At 45.1% G+C, this 18,359-nt stretch overlaps 2 protein-coding genes across 3 annotated transcripts; one reads left to right on the top strand and one right to left on the bottom strand.

The window, feature by feature from the left end:
• Window positions 1–159: 159 nt before the first annotated feature.
• tmem30c (transmembrane protein 30C) lies at window positions 160–5,212 on the top strand. The gene is made up of 7 exons (XM_031869367.1): window positions 160–686; window positions 931–1,047; window positions 1,289–1,396; window positions 2,043–2,133; window positions 2,208–2,354; window positions 2,434–2,646; window positions 2,836–5,212. The coding sequence occupies exons 1-7, from the start codon at window positions 489–491 to the stop codon at window positions 3,021–3,023; spliced, it is 1,062 nt and encodes a 353-aa protein (XP_031725227.1). The 5' UTR covers window positions 160–488; the 3' UTR covers window positions 3,024–5,212.
• dcbld2 (discoidin, CUB and LCCL domain containing 2) lies at window positions 4,111–17,994 on the bottom strand. 2 transcript variants are annotated; one of them, XM_031869365.1, is made up of 15 exons: window positions 17,638–17,994; window positions 15,108–15,332; window positions 14,324–14,461; window positions 10,866–10,917; window positions 10,691–10,763; window positions 8,336–8,469; window positions 8,083–8,123; window positions 7,726–7,941; window positions 7,477–7,601; window positions 6,305–6,455; window positions 6,086–6,223; window positions 5,909–6,002; window positions 5,760–5,809; window positions 5,558–5,692; window positions 4,111–5,436 (listed from the first exon to the last, which is right to left on the bottom strand). In XM_031869365.1, the coding sequence occupies exons 1-15, from the start codon at window positions 17,738–17,740 to the stop codon at window positions 5,039–5,041; spliced, it is 2,073 nt and encodes a 690-aa protein (XP_031725225.1). In that variant the 5' UTR covers window positions 17,741–17,994; the 3' UTR covers window positions 4,111–5,038. The 2 variants fall into 2 exon arrangements, with proteins under 2 accessions (XP_031725225.1, XP_031725224.1); XM_031869364.1 differs by having other exon boundaries at window positions 6,086–6,455.
• Between the last annotated feature and the right edge of the window lie 365 nt (window positions 17,995–18,359).

Below are 18,359 nucleotides of genomic sequence, written 5' to 3' on the forward strand. Positions count from 1 at the left end.
CCATTTTTCATAACATCCTTTGATAAAGCATTTTAAAGCAGCGCGAAGGGGGGGGCAACAGATTATCTGTGACAGCGAATTAGAATAAAGATATATTACACAATAAATCCACGCCTGTGGCGTTTTGATGTGAACAAACAGAAAGCTGTGTTTGTCTTGTAAGAAGGAAGCACAGAGCATCACATCACAAGAGAAAAAAAGCGAAAACAGAAAGAGGTAGTTAAGTAAAGGTTTGTGGTTAATAAGTAACAGGCCACAACAGTCACCCCCGCCCTGCAAAGCCTTCTGGGAAATGTTCTTGGCAAGCTGTGTGTGTGTGTGTGTGTGTGTGTGTGTGTGTGTGTGTGTGTGTGTGTGTGTGTGTGCAGGAAGATAACGCTAGAATAAAGAACAGGAAGAGAAGATAGAGCAGCGCCATCTCTGACACACTCTCTGGATCTCCAGCTTGTCTCGAGTTCCTCTTCTGTCCATAACCGCCGGCCCCTCTCATGGGCAAAGTGAAGGGCAAGTCTGGGCCCCTGGCTCGGAGGCCGGACAACTCTGCTTTCAAACAGCAGAGGCTGCCTGCCTGGTCCCCCATGCTAACTGCGAACACTGTGCTGCCCTTCTTCTACTTTATGGCTCTGCTGTGCATGCTGCTGGGAGTATGGCTGCTGCTTACGGTGCAGAGCACACAGGAAAAAAAGGTGAGTGTGGGAGTTTCTAAAAAAAAAAAAAAAAAAATTGCACTTTCTTATTTAGTCGTTCTTTAATATGTAAAAATATGTGTTGTAATATGCCTGTGAGAGAGACTGAACACCCTCGTGGGCAATAAAACAGGGAGAGACAAAGAGAGGAAAGACCCACGGTTATGTTTTGAGTTTCGTGAACAGAAAACAGTTTATTCGCAATTCATTCTACTTTGTAATGAACTCTCTCTTGTCTTTCCAGCTGGACTACACAAAGTCCGGGACATGTGATACATGTTTTAAACTGCGTAAAAATGTGAGCAACGCAGCACAAACCTGCAGCTGCAAGGTGGAGTTTGAAATTAAAAAGGCATTCAAGGTAAACGATCTCTTTAAGTTTGACAACATGGTGTGACAAAGCAATCTGAACTTTGGGGTTCACTTACAAGCTTTTTTTTCCAGACACCCAAGTTATTCAACGTGTGGTTGAAAGCTCGTAAGAGAGCCGCAGTTAAGATCTGTCAAACTGCTATATTCCAATGTCAAGTATATGCTTTCATTTCTTTTGCGTGCTTTTAATCTGAAAGAAACTATGCTGATGTGTCCTGCTGCTGTTCCAGGGAGACGTCTTTTTCTACTATGGCCTCCAGAACTTCCATCAGAACCTCCGCAGATACATGGACTCCAGAGATGATGGACAGATGGTTGGAAGGAAGACGAACTTAAAGGTGCTCCACAATAACATCGTTAGGACACTTTCTGTACTGTCAGTGTATTATGTTGACATAAAATACTCTCAGATAGCTGGAAGGATGAGGTATGTCACTTTAAACACGATGTATTAACATTTAAGATCGTACTCGAGTAAAAGTATATAAGTACTAACAGTTGAGTGTGGAGGTGACGCTAATCTTAACTTTATGTACGAATGGATATTTTTATGAATGAACAAATATTTTGCAAGTAAAACCTGAATCTGGAAAGTCTAGTTTAGTTTATTTATTTTAAACATTTTAAACAAACACAAGAGAGATAATTAATATCACAGAGCAGGAAGAGCCAAAAAGCCAACTGGGTGTATTTGAAGCCTCCACCTATATCATATTAAAATTGTAGAATATTAGAACATAAAATGAATATGCATGAGATATGACTACGTACAATACTGTTGACAAGATATGAAATATGAAAATATCAATAAATTACAAATGACAATGAAAAGTAATGTTCAGAAAGTAGTAAAAAGTTGTATAAAATGATATGCAAGTATAAAAAATACCCAAAATTGCGCTGCAGTACAGTACTTGATTAAATGTACATAGCACACCACTGCTTTCATACTTCTTTTCACCACTAACGTTGTTTCCTGACCAGAACCCAAGTACATACTGCAAGCCGTTCATAAACGGCCTAAACAGACTCCCCATTGCCCCCTGTGGTGCTGTGGCCAACAGCATCTTCAACGGTAAACACCCCTCATAACGCACATCACTTATCACATCCACCCTCTGACCTCTGACCTCACATGTGCTCTCCTAGACTCCTTTACTCTGAGCTACCGAGACTCCAGGGGTGTTGTGTTTCCGGTCCCTCTGATACGGACAGGCCTCACCTGGTACACGGACAAAAACATCAAGTACCGCAACCCCAAGGACGGCAACATGACACTCGCTCAAGTGTTCGAAGGTAAATGGGGACGAAACACACAGAAAGCGTCGGACTCGTTGGCGTCATTCATCGTGTCTGATTTGTGATTACCACACAGGCACAGCGCAGCCTCTGTACTGGCAGAAGCCTGTGTACGAGCTTGACAACCATGACTCGATCAACAACGGCTTCATCAATGACGACCTGATCGTGTGGATGAGGGAGGCGGCCTTCCCCAACTTCAAGAAGCTCTACGGGGTTTTATACCGAGCCACAAAGCCCTTTACTACGGGTCTGCCTGCAGGGAATTACAGCATCAACATATCCTACAGTATCCTTTCACTGCTAACTGTAGCGTGGGTTAAAGTATGTCACGCATGTCCGATAGTTTCCTTTGTCTTATCTCCTGTTAAACGCAAGCATGTGGACAGGGACTATTTTAGGACTCCAGGGCGGCTGTTCTCCGTTTAGCTTCTCTTCGTGTTCACCTGTTTTCAGCCTTGACCTCTCGGCTTTCCAGACTTCCCCGTGCAGTACTTCCGGGGAAGAAAGGAAGTGGTGCTGACCACGCTGACCTGGTTCGGAGGTCAGAACCATTTCCTGCCGGTCGCTTACCTCATAACCAGCTGCCTGATCCTACTGATAGCCGTCGTCCTCACGGTGGCGTGGTGCAAGTTTGGGAAGAACGGGAGGAACATGGAGGAATGAAGGGTAAGGGGTGCACTGGGATGCCGAGGAGTGGAAGAACTCGCGAGTGGCTGAAAAGTGTCGTGCTGTAGGAGTTGTTTTTAGAGACAACAAATCGGAAATGACAAGAACTTTGATGCATGTGATGGTTTGACAAAACAATGAGGAATTATGTTTGACATCTGGAAAACTACTTTCCCAGCTATATGAACATATCAGGGCTTTTATTGTGATGTTTCCTTATGTATTGATTTTACTTGAACTTTTGATTCTTTTTTTTTTTTTTTTTTTTTTTTAAATGCACTGTCAATATTTAACATAATATATTTTTTACAATTATTACATTAACAATTTACTATCATTCACTGAGGTGTTAAAAGTTCTAATTTGTCTCAGAAAATGCAAAGTAAAGAAACCTACACTTTGATAACATAATACAGAAACCCTGTAATGCTCATTTGTAATTTTGTGGAAGTTTTTATAATTACAGCACAATGAAGGTTAGCCGGCGCAAATGCTAAAGATTGTAATAAAGCATTTTTCTTTTAAAACTCTTTATGTACAGTCAGTGAGAGCCACATAAACACAATCCCTCTGTGACCAGGGAGCACCAAACCATATGTAGATGGCCCTGCTTATTGAGCATAATCAAAGCATGATTGGTGGCACAGCTGTGTGAATATCACCTCCCACCCCTCCGCCTGGTGAGGTTGCTATTCTGTAAAGTTATAAAGCAGCTTGTTCCATTTTTTTTTTTTTTTTTCCTCCATCTGCACTCCTGCCACAGAGTGTTTGGTCAGATTAGTACCACAGGTGGAGAGGAATGCAGTCCAACTGGTGCTACAGACGACTCAACACATCCTACAATACAACTATCAGCCGCATCGAAACCGGCTGACCACACATACAGATGATGCACATAGATACAAGGAAAGAACACCCACTTCAACACAAGACGATCACCACGATGCACAAATAAAATCTAAAAGTTCAGGACAAACACACAGGAAACTATCAGCTGTAAGAGATTAACCTAACTCTTCTCTGTACCTTTTCTTTCATCTAACTAGGCCTTTAAAAACGTTTTTCACACATTAAGACTGCTTTATCGTTGGTTTGGCTAAACTTGCGCTTATTGGCACAATCGTAACAGGTGGTTCTGTTGAGAATAACATTGCATATACACAGAAAAAGGCAACATTTGGTCTTTCATATGACAAAGAGTAGCTTCACTTTGTGAACCTCATTGGATTAATCTTCCCGATTAGCCTTTTCAAGTTAACATACAACATCTGACAAGGTTAATTTAAGAATTAAAACCTACTCAGTAACCACAATTCTTGGACGTCTAATCAGTGACGGGCTATTTTTTAACAAAGTTTCTCATCAGCAGGATGTGAAATAAAAAATAAATATCAGTAAATCATCTGAGAGTTTAAACAGGTTTTGCAGTAATGGGATTACTAGAACTATACACAATTTCAAGTCATGCTTTTTAAACAAAAGACGTACCGTGGAAAACTAGGAGGAATTCTTTCACCGTGGATGTGGGACACTTAATGCAACATGCAGTTCATTCACTAAGAGGACCCTTTAGATTTGATGAATGTTACTCATCAGGTACATTAAGTTCAGCATGTAACAGAAGAACAATGGAAATCACAGTTTCACAGAATGCAACTACTACGATCACAGAACAGGGACAAAGTCTTTAACAGTAGTCGGCTTTCTCCTTTTCATCCACGCCCCTCCCCCATCGACGCCGCTCACACCTGGCACAAACACATTCATCTTTGTGGTTTCAGTGATAGGACTGTAATGGCACTACACGAGCAGAATGTGGCCATGCAGAAACATTTAGGCAATACAGACATCTCCAGATGAATCTGAAGCTAAGGTAGTGTTCATTCAAGACTCGAGCCCAGGCTCCAGGGCTCACAGGTTCACTTCTCCGCTAACAACCCTCTATCTCTGTCTGTTGGGTTGGCAGTGAGGTCGGAGGGGGGCCAGATTAAGGCCATGTGCATCCAGACTCTTCAGCTCTTTCCTGTTGGCTTCTGAGTGCTACTCTGAGGTACCTGATAGGTCAGATCCTCGGTGGGCGTGACCTGTCCAGTGGCATTTTTGGGCGTGTCGTAAGCCGACCGCCCCGAGTGGCCGCCGTCTGTCCGTGCACCCATGAAACCACACACTGCGGGGGGCTGGTTGAGAGAGGAGCCCCCCGACGGGTGGCAGCCCATGTCGATCACAATGGGCGTGGCGTATTCGGATCCCGAGGCTGGCAAGGGCTCTGCGTAGGCGTGGTACACGTCTGGCGAGATGGGTGCATCGTACAGGTCGGGATCGGAGTATCCCGGGTCAGGCCCCTCGTCTGGTTTAAAGGTCGACCGGGCACCTAACGTCGTAACGCCGCTCACCAGGGGCTGAGCATATTCTGAAAATACAGCATGTCATCAGAGTTGTGTTTAAACTGGAGTTTGGTTGTGTTGTCAAAGCCACCATCTCTAAAGACTCAACTTGTCTGCATACCGGGAATCAGTAAGAACAGCGTTTACCTGCGGGCTCAGCATGCAGTCTGGGTACAGCGCCTCTCCCCGAAAGCCGGCCCACCTCACTGCTGCTGTACCGAACCAAATCCTCCGTCTCTACCATCTTAGAGGGCAGCAGCTGCTTCATGCTCTTCCACCAGTCTGCAGCAAGAAGCACAATGAGATGCACGGCACACTCTCACCAAGCACATGCAGCCGGATTACATACCTGTGCGGTCCCAGTGAGGGAGGTCATATGCTCCTTCAGAACTCTTTTTCCTACCAAGAGAGGAAAAATACAGTCAAACTAAAGCTTTCAGAGAGAGTTGTTATTCTTCTTCTTTGCATGATGATGAGAACACACACACACACACACACCTGCTCCTCCAGTGCCAAGCACAAACCACTATTAAGATTAGGGCGGTCAGAACCATGACCAACACGGGTACCAGAACTGCTGCCAGTGCCGCATCTAAAGAGCAAGAACACGACAATAAACATCACCATGTCAAACCAGCTTCTGTCTTTATTTTTAAATCAAAAAATCTGACGCACCTTTGCCAGTGTGCGGAGGCATAGTGGTGTTTCTAATGTCTGGGGTGTGTGTGGTTCCGCCAAGGTGGGGGGGTCGTTTTGTACCGGCTGGAGGTGGAGTACGACGAGAGGGGGGAAACATCCTTGGCCCCGGCCTCACTAAAAACAAGAGAATTTGGAGTTGAGCAGGAGCTTCTAATTCTATTTTCACTGGATCATTTGTTGAGCTACAAAACCAACCTGTATTTGTATTTTGGCAGCCAAGCAGCTCCAATTTGAGCGCGATTCTTTGGTGCCACAGGGTTGGATTTATCCTCACAAACCGGGCCTCAATTGGGGGAATGAAGTTATTCCTCACCTCGTGCAGGTAGTTGGTGTTGCCTTGGAAAATCTACCGTAAAATGAGAACAAACTGTTATTGATGCCAGAGATGTAAACCAAACTGTAGCCCAGTATGAGTAGAACAAATGAACTATAAACCAAGCTGATTATTTTCCAACTTGGCAAGCTAATAACAACTTTCCTCTACACAATGACTTTGATTACATGCGCAGAATATTCAAATTTTGCACTTATTACAAAAAACAATATTCCTTCTAAGCTGTTTACATTGCTAATGGAATTCCACTAATATTCCCATTTACATGCAGCCATGCACACGCCTAATAATGTACAATAGCCCCGTGCATGACGTCCTACGGCTGCATATCCAAACAGCTGTTTATCAGTGACGTGGCAGCAGGCAGCCCGCTATCCAAGTCCTTCAGAATGTCTTTCTCCTTCAGCACGGAACTGGGGGCTTTTCTTTTGGGCATGCAACACTTCCCCAGCCTTGGAGCAAGGCAGACAAGAGACCAAATGTCCCAAACTGTAGTAAAAAATCCAGTTGAGATGCGTATACTGAATGCACTGTATACATATCCAAAGAATGCTCCTAAAACGTGGATGATTTCGGTATTTCACGCACGTCCTAATCAGAAAACGCAACATGTTGAGGCCTCATTAGGAACATCCATGCAGAATTATACTGTTTTAACGACCCATATCCAATTCTCACTATTGTTCCGCCCTGAACAATAGTGAGTGTTAGTGCATCAGTCACTGAGAGCCTGTGAGAATCCCAGCAGAGAGCAGCTCAGCCACTAAATCCATATCCATTCATTATTAATGCCCAAGTGTCCCGGCTTGTCTATCACAGCACTTAACTCAAACCACCGACCGTCATCATTTCCTGCCATAAACAGCTCTTGGTCATACCGGTTTGCTGTGGAAACGGTGCAAGTGTGTGCCCCTGCAGCCGTCTGAAGGGACATTTTTGTCCATTTGCACTAATTTGAAGGAGAAGGAAAACTAAAAGCCCCATGACGTAATAGTGGAGCACATGGGGTTTATTGATTTGGTGATTGGATTACCTTGTCTTGTGAAGAATCAGCTTCCCCGTAGATGAACCACTGCTGGCCGTCATTACTGTACAGGAGCCGGTATGCTGAAACGTAGTACTGGTATTCTCTTAGGGTGGAGCCAGTGGTGGTGATACCTAAATGAGACGACGGTAAGAACAACAAGATTGTGGTTGTATATTGGAGAAATTTGCATTTTTTGAGAGAGAGAGAGAGAGAGAGAGATATAGATAGATAGATACAATTAATGTGGTCGTGTACCTGTGATCCTCTTCTCCCTCTTGAGGTCGACCTGCAGCCACTGCTGCTGGTCCATCTGAGAAGATGCCCAGGGCAGCCCCGCCCTTTTAAGCCGCGCCCCCGATGGCGCCCACACGCTGTCCTGACCGAGGATGTTGTTCCACTCCCACACAGACGAAGCAGACAGCTGAGTGTCCGCCACACCGCTGGACTCTAAACCGAGCGTTCCATAGCAGCCTGCGAGCACAGACAGATGTTGTGCAGACTCGTAAAAAAAATGTACGGACATTACAGCAACATTCACACTTTAATAATTTCATTTACAGGACAAAAATACTACAGCTCCTACTGGTGCTTATGAACATAAAGAAAACTCACCGTTGGTCCTGAAGGTGAAGAGGCTGTTGGACAACGTTCCTCTGAGGAGAGAAGTGATTAGAGACTTTTTACCAATAATCACTGAAAACTGTCTGAATTTTGACTCCTTTAAAGTAATAAAATAAACAAAAAGCAGTTAAAACACCACCTCAAAGTATCTTTTTATTTTTACAATCTGATTTTCAACTGTCTTGCGTTGTTGGTTTTTAAAGCCATTATTAAAATATACCCAGGATCCCCCCCCCCGTCTTACCCAGTAGAAGTGACATTGTTAGCCAGTGTGGCCTCGTAGTGAGGGATGCCTTTGCTGCTGACCACGTTGATCCTCCCCCCCGCGGCGTTGGACACCACGCCTGCATGGACGGCTGCCACGCACACAGGAGAGGACTGCGGAGTGAGAGGACAAGACCAGATGAGATTACGGGATGCTGGTTACGAACTATTCCATTTCCGTTACGACAAACAGTAATGAAAGCCAATTTCCAGCACATCTCATTATGTCGTCGAGCTGCTCGTGTTGCTTCCAGCTTGTCCGGCCTCGTGGTTGTGTAGGACGTGCTACCTTAGACTAGTGAACGTGATGCGTCACTTATTACGGTGTTATTCACCTTCCAGCTCAAGCGTGCCTGGATACTTTGACTCCAAAGACTTCACAAATCCGGGTGAGTCCACCTCTCCACCCCCGTAGTCAAATAACTCCATTAGCTTCACCGTCGTCTCTAAAACATGCAGCGTTGTCTGGTTCCGACTGCGACGGCAATATTTAAACATCACTCGTGCAACAAGTATACATTTTGGGTGGTCAAGTGGGTTTTAAAACAGTCATTTACTAATAGATTATTATTCGACTTTTTAAAACCCCCATAAAAAGGGCTATATAAAATTTGGGACAGCTTTTAAATCGAGTTTCCTGAAAAAGTATCATATTACACGATATTTTGACTGATTTATATTGCCTATAAAATGACGTACGTCGTGCTGGACGGGTTTTATCTGCAATCTTCCACCACGAAGAAATACCTCTGGACTTTTTTTTGAGTTAAAATATTTGGCACAAAGATTTTTTTTTTGTGGAAGGAATCAAAATTGGTGCCGAGTGTCTGTGGTTCACATGCAGGCAAAGCTCCAGAATTCCTAAAAAAAACAAAAAAAAAACAGCAGTACTGTCTCACAGTGTGTGAGCTCGGAGAACGAGCTCTTAACTTTCAGACCGGTGCAGATAAAAAGGCTGATGAGTCAGCATGATGTCACTTCTCTGTAGAGAAGATACTGAGGGTCACTGACGGTAATGATTCACTGCTGGCTGCATTCCTGTCCGGACCTGCTGCCACATCACTGAGGACCGGACAGAAACACAGATTCCACTCTGGCCATGAGCTCCTTCTACCGCGAACAACTGCTCGAGTGAGGTGGAATTTTATTCCTGGAAACGACCCACTCTGGAATTCACAGCTGACACAAGATTGTGGGAAAAAACGCTGGTGACCCACTAAGCACATGTAATCTCACACACACACACACACACACACAAGCAATCAACACTTGCCCTGTGACTCTTAAACTTCCCAAAAGCACACAGCACATCCTAAAGAGCTCCAAACCAAACCACTAACACAAAGCTTTGCTCTGAACCGCCGCACCCTGCCTCCAACAGAGGAAACCACACACACACACAGACATATGATATGTGGGATGTGGAAATATAAAAACCAGTACATGGATCACAGTAAGAAGAAAAAGAGAGCGAAAGTGAGCTGCAGGGTCTGGGTGGGGCAGAATGAAGTATGCCTCCACAGTCTCTATCATATTACACACACACACACACACACACACACACACACACACACACACACACACACACACACACACACACCCACACACACACACACACACACACACACACACACACACACACACACACACACACACGAATCACTTCACCCAGAAAACACACGCATGCAAACTCCGGCTTCTCACTCGCGCAGACTCAACTCTGCAGCTTTCTGTCTCACACACTCAGCACACAGCCAAGCTCAGCGCCCTCTTGCAGCTGGACTGGATTAGAGGCTTATTATATTCAGCCAAACTATTATCTCACCTCCCTTTCACCCGCTGACCCTGCCCCTCCTCTGTTCCTGTGGGGCACCTCACTCCCTGAAGCACCCCCCACCCCCCTCCCTCCCTCCCTCCCTCCCATCAGCCAGCAACACTCCCTTCCTTCTACTAAACCCCCCCAAAGCTCCGAGCATGAAGTCATCAGCCAGAGACTCGGCACCCATGACCTCACGCGCAGCGGGGGTGCTGTGAGGTCATCAGAACAGGACTCGCATACCGCAGAGCAGAGGCCCGTTTACACAAGAAAGAGAGAGAGAGGGCTCTCACGGAAAGATGTGCAGACTCGCTCAACGGCAATGGGCGTCGGCGGAGAGACAAAAACAATGGGGGCAGAGCCACGAAACGATGAGTAAGCAGATGCTGACGGTCTGGTGGACCCTGTGGGGGTAACGGTGACCAAACGGCGCGAGACCACAGGGCACCGTGACTCACCTGGAAATGTGACGCCGAGGACGCCACAAAAAGAAAAGGCATGCCTACTGCAAGTCCTCACCTCTCTGTATCCATTAGGTATCGTTCCAGAAATCTCCTCGGTGGATGTCAAGCAGCCGGCCGGACAGTATTTACTAAGAAGAAAAACACACACACACACACACACACACACACACAATGAATATTGAACAGCGTGATCACTGCACACATATCCACACAAAGCAAATGTTATTTACCTGAACTCCGCCTCGGGGAAATCAGTCCCTTTGTCCAGGCAGGTGATTAGATCTGCAAAAGGCAAAACAAACAGAAGTGTCATAACTGGTTTCTCTGCATGCTCTCCGGCTAACCCATCAACCCCTTTTTTCACTTCCTGTTTCTCTCTGGAAAAAACAATATTCAAGAGGCCACGCATGACACATTCACACTGACCAACAGATCAACGCTCACTGATATCCTTCAGGGCTTTTCATGGCAGAAACGGTTCATTTTAACCCAAAACATGAGCCTAATGATTCCACTCAACTCAACCAAGTCGGGTTGTTGCCCTAAACTTCTGGAAAATGTCACCCGTGACTGAGAAAAGCAACAAAATATTCACAATCGTCCCGTCGATTTCAGCGCAACTCAACGAACACATCAAAGTGATGCAGCACAAACATGTCTGAGCATCGTAGTGACGAGGCACACCACATATGCCCGACAGGATGCTGTGGGCTGCTGGGAACTCGATGTAAACCCTCCTCTGTGGTGGTCAGTCAGTCTCGCTGAGTCTCCACCAGATTGTCAAAAAAAAAAACTTTTATCTGGGAAACCAACCAGTGACTCAGACTGACAAATACCCCCCCAAACCACTGCAAGCCGCCATGATGACTGATTTACTTAGCTGTGCAAACTGTCCTCCCACGCCCGCCCACACGACACGAAAAAACACACACATCGGTTCTTTGAAGGGGAAGTCTAGTCGGGGGTCCATTTGGCGGCCGTGTTTGCCTTTCAGTGTGATTCGGTTGTACCGGGGCGACCACTCACAACGATGACGTCACGGCCCTCCCCCTCTGCTTGTGGCTTCAATTATCCGTTTTATCTGAAGATTTTCCACATGACAGAGCGCGCCCGGCTGGAGTCACGATTACACAACAACAACATTCTTATTGAGGAGAAAATGCATTTCAGAGTCGGTTTCTGTGTCTCATGGACTTCAGCATTGAGTAGCTACAGTAGTCATTTATCAATTGGATTATGTCCGTTGCATCAATTATCATCAACTATTTTGTTTTTAGTATTTAAACTCACAGGCAGCAGAGAAGTCTTTGTATGCGAATGATGCTCATAGTTCTAAAACTATTAGTGGATTGACAGAAAATGTACCTCCAACTACTTTGATGAGTGATTATTCATTGTTCAATCATTCCAGCTTCTCAAAGGTCAGTTTGTATATTTATTGTCTTTGGGTTTTGTACAAAATAAGGACTCTGAATAATTAGCAGCAGACCTAGAAAATAGAAAGATCTTTCACCCGATTTGCTGAATCTAACCGACTTCTTGATCCTGAAGCGGTTGGCAGACTGAAATATCCTGAATAGCATATTGTCAGTGCTATTTGTATACTTCAATGGACGTTAAGTTGGGACCCTCATTTAATCCGTGTTAACTCCAATGCTGCATGTCAAGCCTCGCTAAATATTTATTTCTTAAAAAGTGCTGGTTGCTGCCACGGACGCATAATATGACTTTCTGTATAAAGGATGATAAGTTGAGATAATAAATGCACTGCAGTGATCATAGTAAATGATGTAAATCTGACGGCATTCAATTGAGACTTGTGTAGCCGTGTTGAAAGAGATACAGAAACGTTACTAGGTTCCAACCTGGAAATGTTGCCATCGTGACTTGACAGCCATGAGACCAGCATGTTAAATTGCCATCAGGTCAACTTAAAAATGACATCACATTAGAGGAAGGTTAAACAGCTTCTAACAGGCAGGCAGTCTTAATATAAAACCACAACATAGTATTCCTCTCAATCACTCTCACCCCTGTTCTCCTAAATGTCCTGCTGTCCACAGTCTCCTCTATGCCTCTTAGCTGTCTTATACCAGCAGCACGCCATTGAATTAAGTCACAACTTAAAAACCACAGATACAGCGATAATAAAACGCTTTATCTTTTGCACTTAGAGATGGAGGGCTGTAAAACTGCAAAGTGACCAAACGGCTGAGCAGAGGTAATACACACACATCTGCTGGAGCCACTCCTCTGTATTCAATACCGTCTGTTCTCACACTAAAGGGGGGAACAAAACACATTGATTTGAGGCGATGCCCACTGGCATGATGACCCTGCCCACATATGTGGCTGATCGGACCAAACGACTCACAGCAGAGCAGCTCTTTATCTGCGTGTGTTTGAATAAACTCTTCAGTGGCGAGCAAACACCACGTCGTAAACGCTCCTCTCATTTAGCCTCGAGCAACGAGACACAGTTCCCCATTCAACCAGAGTCCTCTTTGACTGTTACTGTCTTTTTTTCCTTCCATTCATGAGCTGCACACACTGTTTGCCAACGGGATGATTGGAAATGTTTATCATCTCCAGTAATACAGGTTGACCCTGGCACCACTGGACACAATACATTAAATAGAACAAACCAGAGAGCCTATTTTTACCGAAAAATAAATCAGACCTGAACACTAACGCAGGAACAGAACAGTTTACAGTGAACGCTCTCCATAACACCTCAAAAACACCGTTTGTCAGCCACAGCCAACAGCAGCACGGCCCACCAGACTGAATTATTAAAGTCTGCGCAGACATTCATGGTCCCCAGAGGATTACTCCTACTCTTTTTGGTGATGATGAACTCTTCCTCTCGTGCCACCAGCAGGATTCAAATGTGACTTTAACAAGATGCCTGCAAAAACTAATTACATACCCTTCAACCTCAGCTGTGCTCTGTGCTAATTGGAAAACGTTAGCCCGCTAACAAGTTAAATAAAGACTGTAAACAATACCTGCTCTGTGTCAGTATGTTAGCATTGTCATTGTGAGCACATTGGCATGCCTAAATACAGCCTCGCGACCTACAGCCCAGCCTGGTTAAGCGTAGTTTATAGTTGCCGTAGTGAAGCCGACGCGAGGCGCGCACGACCGATAATGACGTAATCACGGCTGGGGCGTGGTGCGTAGTGGTGGAGGCACTTGGTTGTGCACCTCTGAATATTTGTAACGGCGCGTGCGGCGTGATCCTGTGACTGTCGCAAAGCGTTCACAGATGAAAAGCACTATTTACATGTCAGGGATTACACAAAGAAGGCCAATTATTTTGCAGATGCTTTATAAAATATGATTATATAATAAAAAGGAGGTCTCAAAAATCTACACTTGAGTAAATACTTTGCCAGCCAAATGAAATGGTTTACACGACAGTCAACCTTCTTTCTTTAGAATGCTTTTAATACTGGACTTCTTTCTTTACAGGGCCTGTACGGGCCGTAAAGTATGCCGTGAATATAAGATACAAGTTTACAGATAATTACAATCCTTCCTCGGCATTGTGGAGCTCGGTTTATGGATTGTGGCCGGTGACACGTACAGTGTACGGGCATATCTCCGGGTTTCAGTCGTTCATTTTGTTTGTACGTCCTCTGGCGTTTCGGAGGATAATGCCACAAACGCAGCATAAAAGCTTTACCTGTTTGTTCGGTGGTGGAGTAGGACAGGTAGAATCCACGGCCGGTGTGATGGGTCCCACTCATGAACTGGACAGTGACCTGGTTTCCAGTGGACTCAATCAGCTCTTTGACCTTCACACGTAACCCGCAGTACTTGACTGTGAAACAGGCGCAGGAGAGAGAAGAGAGTCTGGTCGGTTAAACAGGCTTGTTCAGTTTAACACACAAAACAAACATTACGGTAGATATTAGTGCTAATAGAATCCTTGTTTAGTGGTGGGTGTAACTAGCTATATTTATAGATATATAAAATCTATCGATCTACTATTTAGCTTAACTTTCATTGCCAGCAACTCTCTTTGGAAGCCCTGCAGCACTCTGTTACGAGAACAACCGTTACCGTAGGCTGAATCACGTGGCCGATGTCTTTCACTGACATTACATGCACTTCAGTAACCGGGCATTGTCAGCGCTCTGCAGCCGCTTGATTTCTTGATAATTGTGCAAACAAATACTTTGATATTTGCAGGATCACAGGGTCAACAGTGCAAAGATTCGACTGTAAGTTCGACTGTGCACGCAAACAGACAGAGAAGAGGCTAATGAGATGCATACAGGCTATGGGCTAGCTTGTGGCTCCTTTCTATATTTGACCATCCCATAAGCACATGGCGCCTGAATTTGTGACTGGAAGTGACTTCCTCACTGTGTGTTTAACGTCTGATGTATTTCATTCGGTAGTAACTAGGGCTCCAATTGTGGTTGCTCCCCCGAATCAGTCGAGTATCCGCATGTCACTCTCACCAATCCCGCTCCTCTCGGGTCCAATGCCGTTGTAGAGGCGGAGGTAGTTGACCTGGCAGTTGCTGTCTTCGATGTCCAGCTCGGCGAAGCGAAAGTGGACCCTGTTGCCGCGGGGCACGCTGATCTCCCACTCGCACACCGTGTTGTTGGGATATGTCCCCGGGTAACCCAGAGAGGACAGAGTCCCGCTGCTTGGGCCAAGTACACTGGGGCCACAGCCATCACCTGCAGGACAACACAAACACAAGGGTTCAGAGGAGGGGCCAAAGGACGCCACTGAGACAGCACACCAAACAAATGTGGTTGGTCAAGTCTTGCCTTCTGTCGACTGATCGTTGAATCATGTTTTGTTTGCTGATAGATTTCCTTTTGTTTGGGATTCTCGATTCTATAGAAAAATGGCAAATCAACTAAACAATTGGTTGAGAGACGCGTGGCTATCGCTTAGCTGCTGTTTCAGGACAGTGACGAACACGGTTATCCTGCTCGCTTGTCGTGACCGTAAAGGGAACGTTCAGCCCTCACTCCATTTCCCTCACTGTAGCGATCCACAGACGGTCGACGGGAAACGATAGTCAACGAGAGAGGAAGACGGAGACAGAGTCACATCGAGGGTGCTGCAAGCGGCAAACAGCTGCTTCTGTGCTCCTCCCCCTGCTGACTTTGATGGAGAATCGTTCATAAATTCAAAATACATTTTGCGCTCTTTAAATTAATAATTGCGTTCTTTGATTTTGAAACAGAGGCCTCATGTTGTTATTTAGCCTTTCTGAGGCGATCGCCACGATGCTGCTGATGAGTTGTTCACCCTGAGAGGATTGATTTAAAGCAGAGGAGTTATTTTAAAAAGTGTATCAACAGTTTTATTGATAGACTGATATTTATGCCCAACTGCAACGATTTGACAGTGAGCTTTTTTACGTTTGGGGATTTGTTTGTGTTTCTTTACGCAGGTTAATACAGTACAGCCTAAATGTAGTTGGCCTCCATCTGTTAAATGTTAAATGTAAGTGATATCTGGAGCGCCTGTAGATGAGGCGATAACAGCGATGTATCTATAAATCATAAGGTTGGTGGATCAACTTCTGTCTACAATTCACAGAGTCCTTAAGCGAGATATAGATTGTGAGTATGACGTGAGACAACTATAAACTGCTCTGGATCAGAGCTGAAACGATTATAGACGATCCTTCAGTTAGTCGACCGCAACTATTTTGACAATTAATAAATCCTTTGAGTCATCGCTTGAACAAAAATGCAAAAATATTTTCTAAAAGGAACTGCCGGTTTACTTTGGCTTGTGAGTAAACTGAATATTTTGGGGGTAAATCTCGACTGTAAGTCAAACAAAAGCAGGACATTTGAAGACATCTGGACGTTTAACTGACTTAACAATCGATGGAGAAAATGCCCTGAGACTTAAGGTTTGTTTTTGAGCTGTCAGAGAGCAGGAGTGTGGATGCTGTGGGCTCTGAGATAACACTCGGTCACGCCTCATGGTGCTCAGTGGATGTTCTGTGAGCCTGGAGTTATGCAAGAGCCTCTCAGTGGACACTATCCAGATGAACAGGACAAAAACAAAAGCCGCTTCCCTCAACTCTGACTCACAAACACTGAACAACTGCATGGCATTCAGCAGGAGTTCAGATTACCTTCCTGAAGTTACCCCTCAATGCTCAAAAACCAAATCAGAATACAACTTGAATCCACCCAACTGTTTCATCATCAGACCTACTCAGGAGATTAAGACGATCACACAAAAATTCAACGAGACACTTTTTTTTTTTTTAAGTTCACGTGAAATGTAGAGTTATGACAAACGGTGTCCACGTGTTTAGAGAGATACCCCCACTGCTAACGTTACCCCACCCCCAACCTCTGACCACCTGAGGTCGGCTGTGGGCTCTTAAAACTTCCAAATATTCGCATTTAGGTACAACATAGTGAGTGGAGTACACCGAGCACAATCACAACACAGTGTGCCGGCTGTGAATGCAGCGGTAGGTTCGCGGTGTATTGGGTATAAAGTGGGCCAAGTTACCTGGAACGAGAAACAAGGCCACAAGCTCCTAAATGTGCTGCTGTCTCGTACACACAGTCCTCACACCCAGACTCCATTTAAAAAAGGTAGCTTATCGGGAACAGCAACAAAAAATATATTGTGACTTTAAACTTTTAAGAAGCCACGTTAATTCAGCAAGCAACTACCACAACAAGCAGTCGTTATTACTTTCTCTATCTTTTTTTTTCCCAGAACCAGTTCGCCTGGTTTCACTACACCAGACTTTCAGTGTAACGGGCGGCGGCAAGCGGTGTAAACCCGAGCGGAACTGCACGTAACTCCATGTAAGGTACGTTTTTTTTAAGTTTGGAGGACAATAACGACGTCCCGTCGCCCTAAGCACATCTCTAAAACACCCCCCAAAAAGGTCCGCGTTCACACTTTAAGAACCAGCATGGCCGCATGTCGCTGTGCAGTTGTTACACTCTCCACTCCTCCAGTTGTCACCGCAGCTGTGGGGGCACCAACCTTTCTGCGCTCGACAGCCCTCCGCGGTGAGAATGATGAGAATCGACAGGACGAGAACCCCGGCCCCTGTCGGTTCCCTGCCCACCATTACCGCTCTGCCCATAGCAGCCTGCAGTCTGAATGCATGATAAAGCTCGCTCCTGGACCAGCTGCACCACTTCAACCTGTCCCGCGGGGTGGTGGTGGTGTTGTGGATACAAAAACTGATCCTCGAGAGCGAATCCGCGTGTTGGTTTCCTCCCGTGGATGTCTTTTGCTTGTCGTTTTAACAATCCAGTGGTTAGCGACACTCTCCCTATGGAGGTAACTGCTCCTCACACACATAAAGATACACACACGTCCAAGCTGTGCGAGCTACTTCCTCCACCGAGGCTCCTCCTCCTGATCTGGGACTGGGATACCCGAGTCCCCCAAGTGGTCTGAATGATCCCAGATCCACCAACACTCCCTTTAAAGTCACTCTTTGATAGAGGTGGGAGAAGTCTTCAGGTCTTTTATTTGATGTAAAGTAGAAATACCACAGTGTACAATACAAGTAAAAGTACTGCATTTAAAAGGTGACTTTAGTAAAAGTACAAAAGTGTAAGCATCAAAATGTAGCCTTCTTAAAGTACCAAAAGTAAAAGTAATCATTCTGCAGAATGGTCCATTGCAGAATTATTTATTTCCATTATTGAATTATAAATATTGGTGTGAAAATTGTTATTTTATATATATATATA

Source organism: Anarrhichthys ocellatus, unplaced genomic scaffold (assembly GCF_004355925.1).
Source record: "Anarrhichthys ocellatus isolate YVR2014 unplaced genomic scaffold, GSC_Weel_1.0 scaffold47, whole genome shotgun sequence".
In the NCBI taxonomy this organism is placed as follows: Eukaryota; Metazoa; Chordata; class Actinopteri; order Perciformes; family Anarhichadidae; genus Anarrhichthys; species Anarrhichthys ocellatus.

Excerpts from the sequence above, each read along its gene's own strand:
- dcbld2 (XM_031869364.1), bottom strand. The coding sequence starts at position 17,740 with ATGGGCAGAGCGGTAATGGTGGGCAGGGAACCGACAGGGGCCGGGGTT. Across the intron at positions 15,333-17,637 it reads GGGCTGTCGAGCGCAGAAAG|GTGATGGCTGTGGCCCCAGT; the intron begins GTTGGTGCCCCC and ends GTTGTCCTGCAG. Across the intron at positions 5,810-5,908 it reads GCTTGGCACTGGAGGAGCAG|GAAAAAGAGTTCTGAAGGAG; the intron begins GTGTGTGTGTGT and ends CTCTCTTGGTAG.
- tmem30c (XM_031869367.1), top strand. The coding sequence starts at position 489 with ATGGGCAAAGTGAAGGGCAAGTCTGGGCCCCTGGCTCGGAGGCCGGAC. Across the intron at positions 687-930 it reads AGAGCACACAGGAAAAAAAG|CTGGACTACACAAAGTCCGG; the intron begins GTGAGTGTGGGA and ends TTGTCTTTCCAG. Across the intron at positions 1,397-2,042 it reads GAAGGAAGACGAACTTAAAG|AACCCAAGTACATACTGCAA; the intron begins GTGCTCCACAAT and ends TTTCCTGACCAG.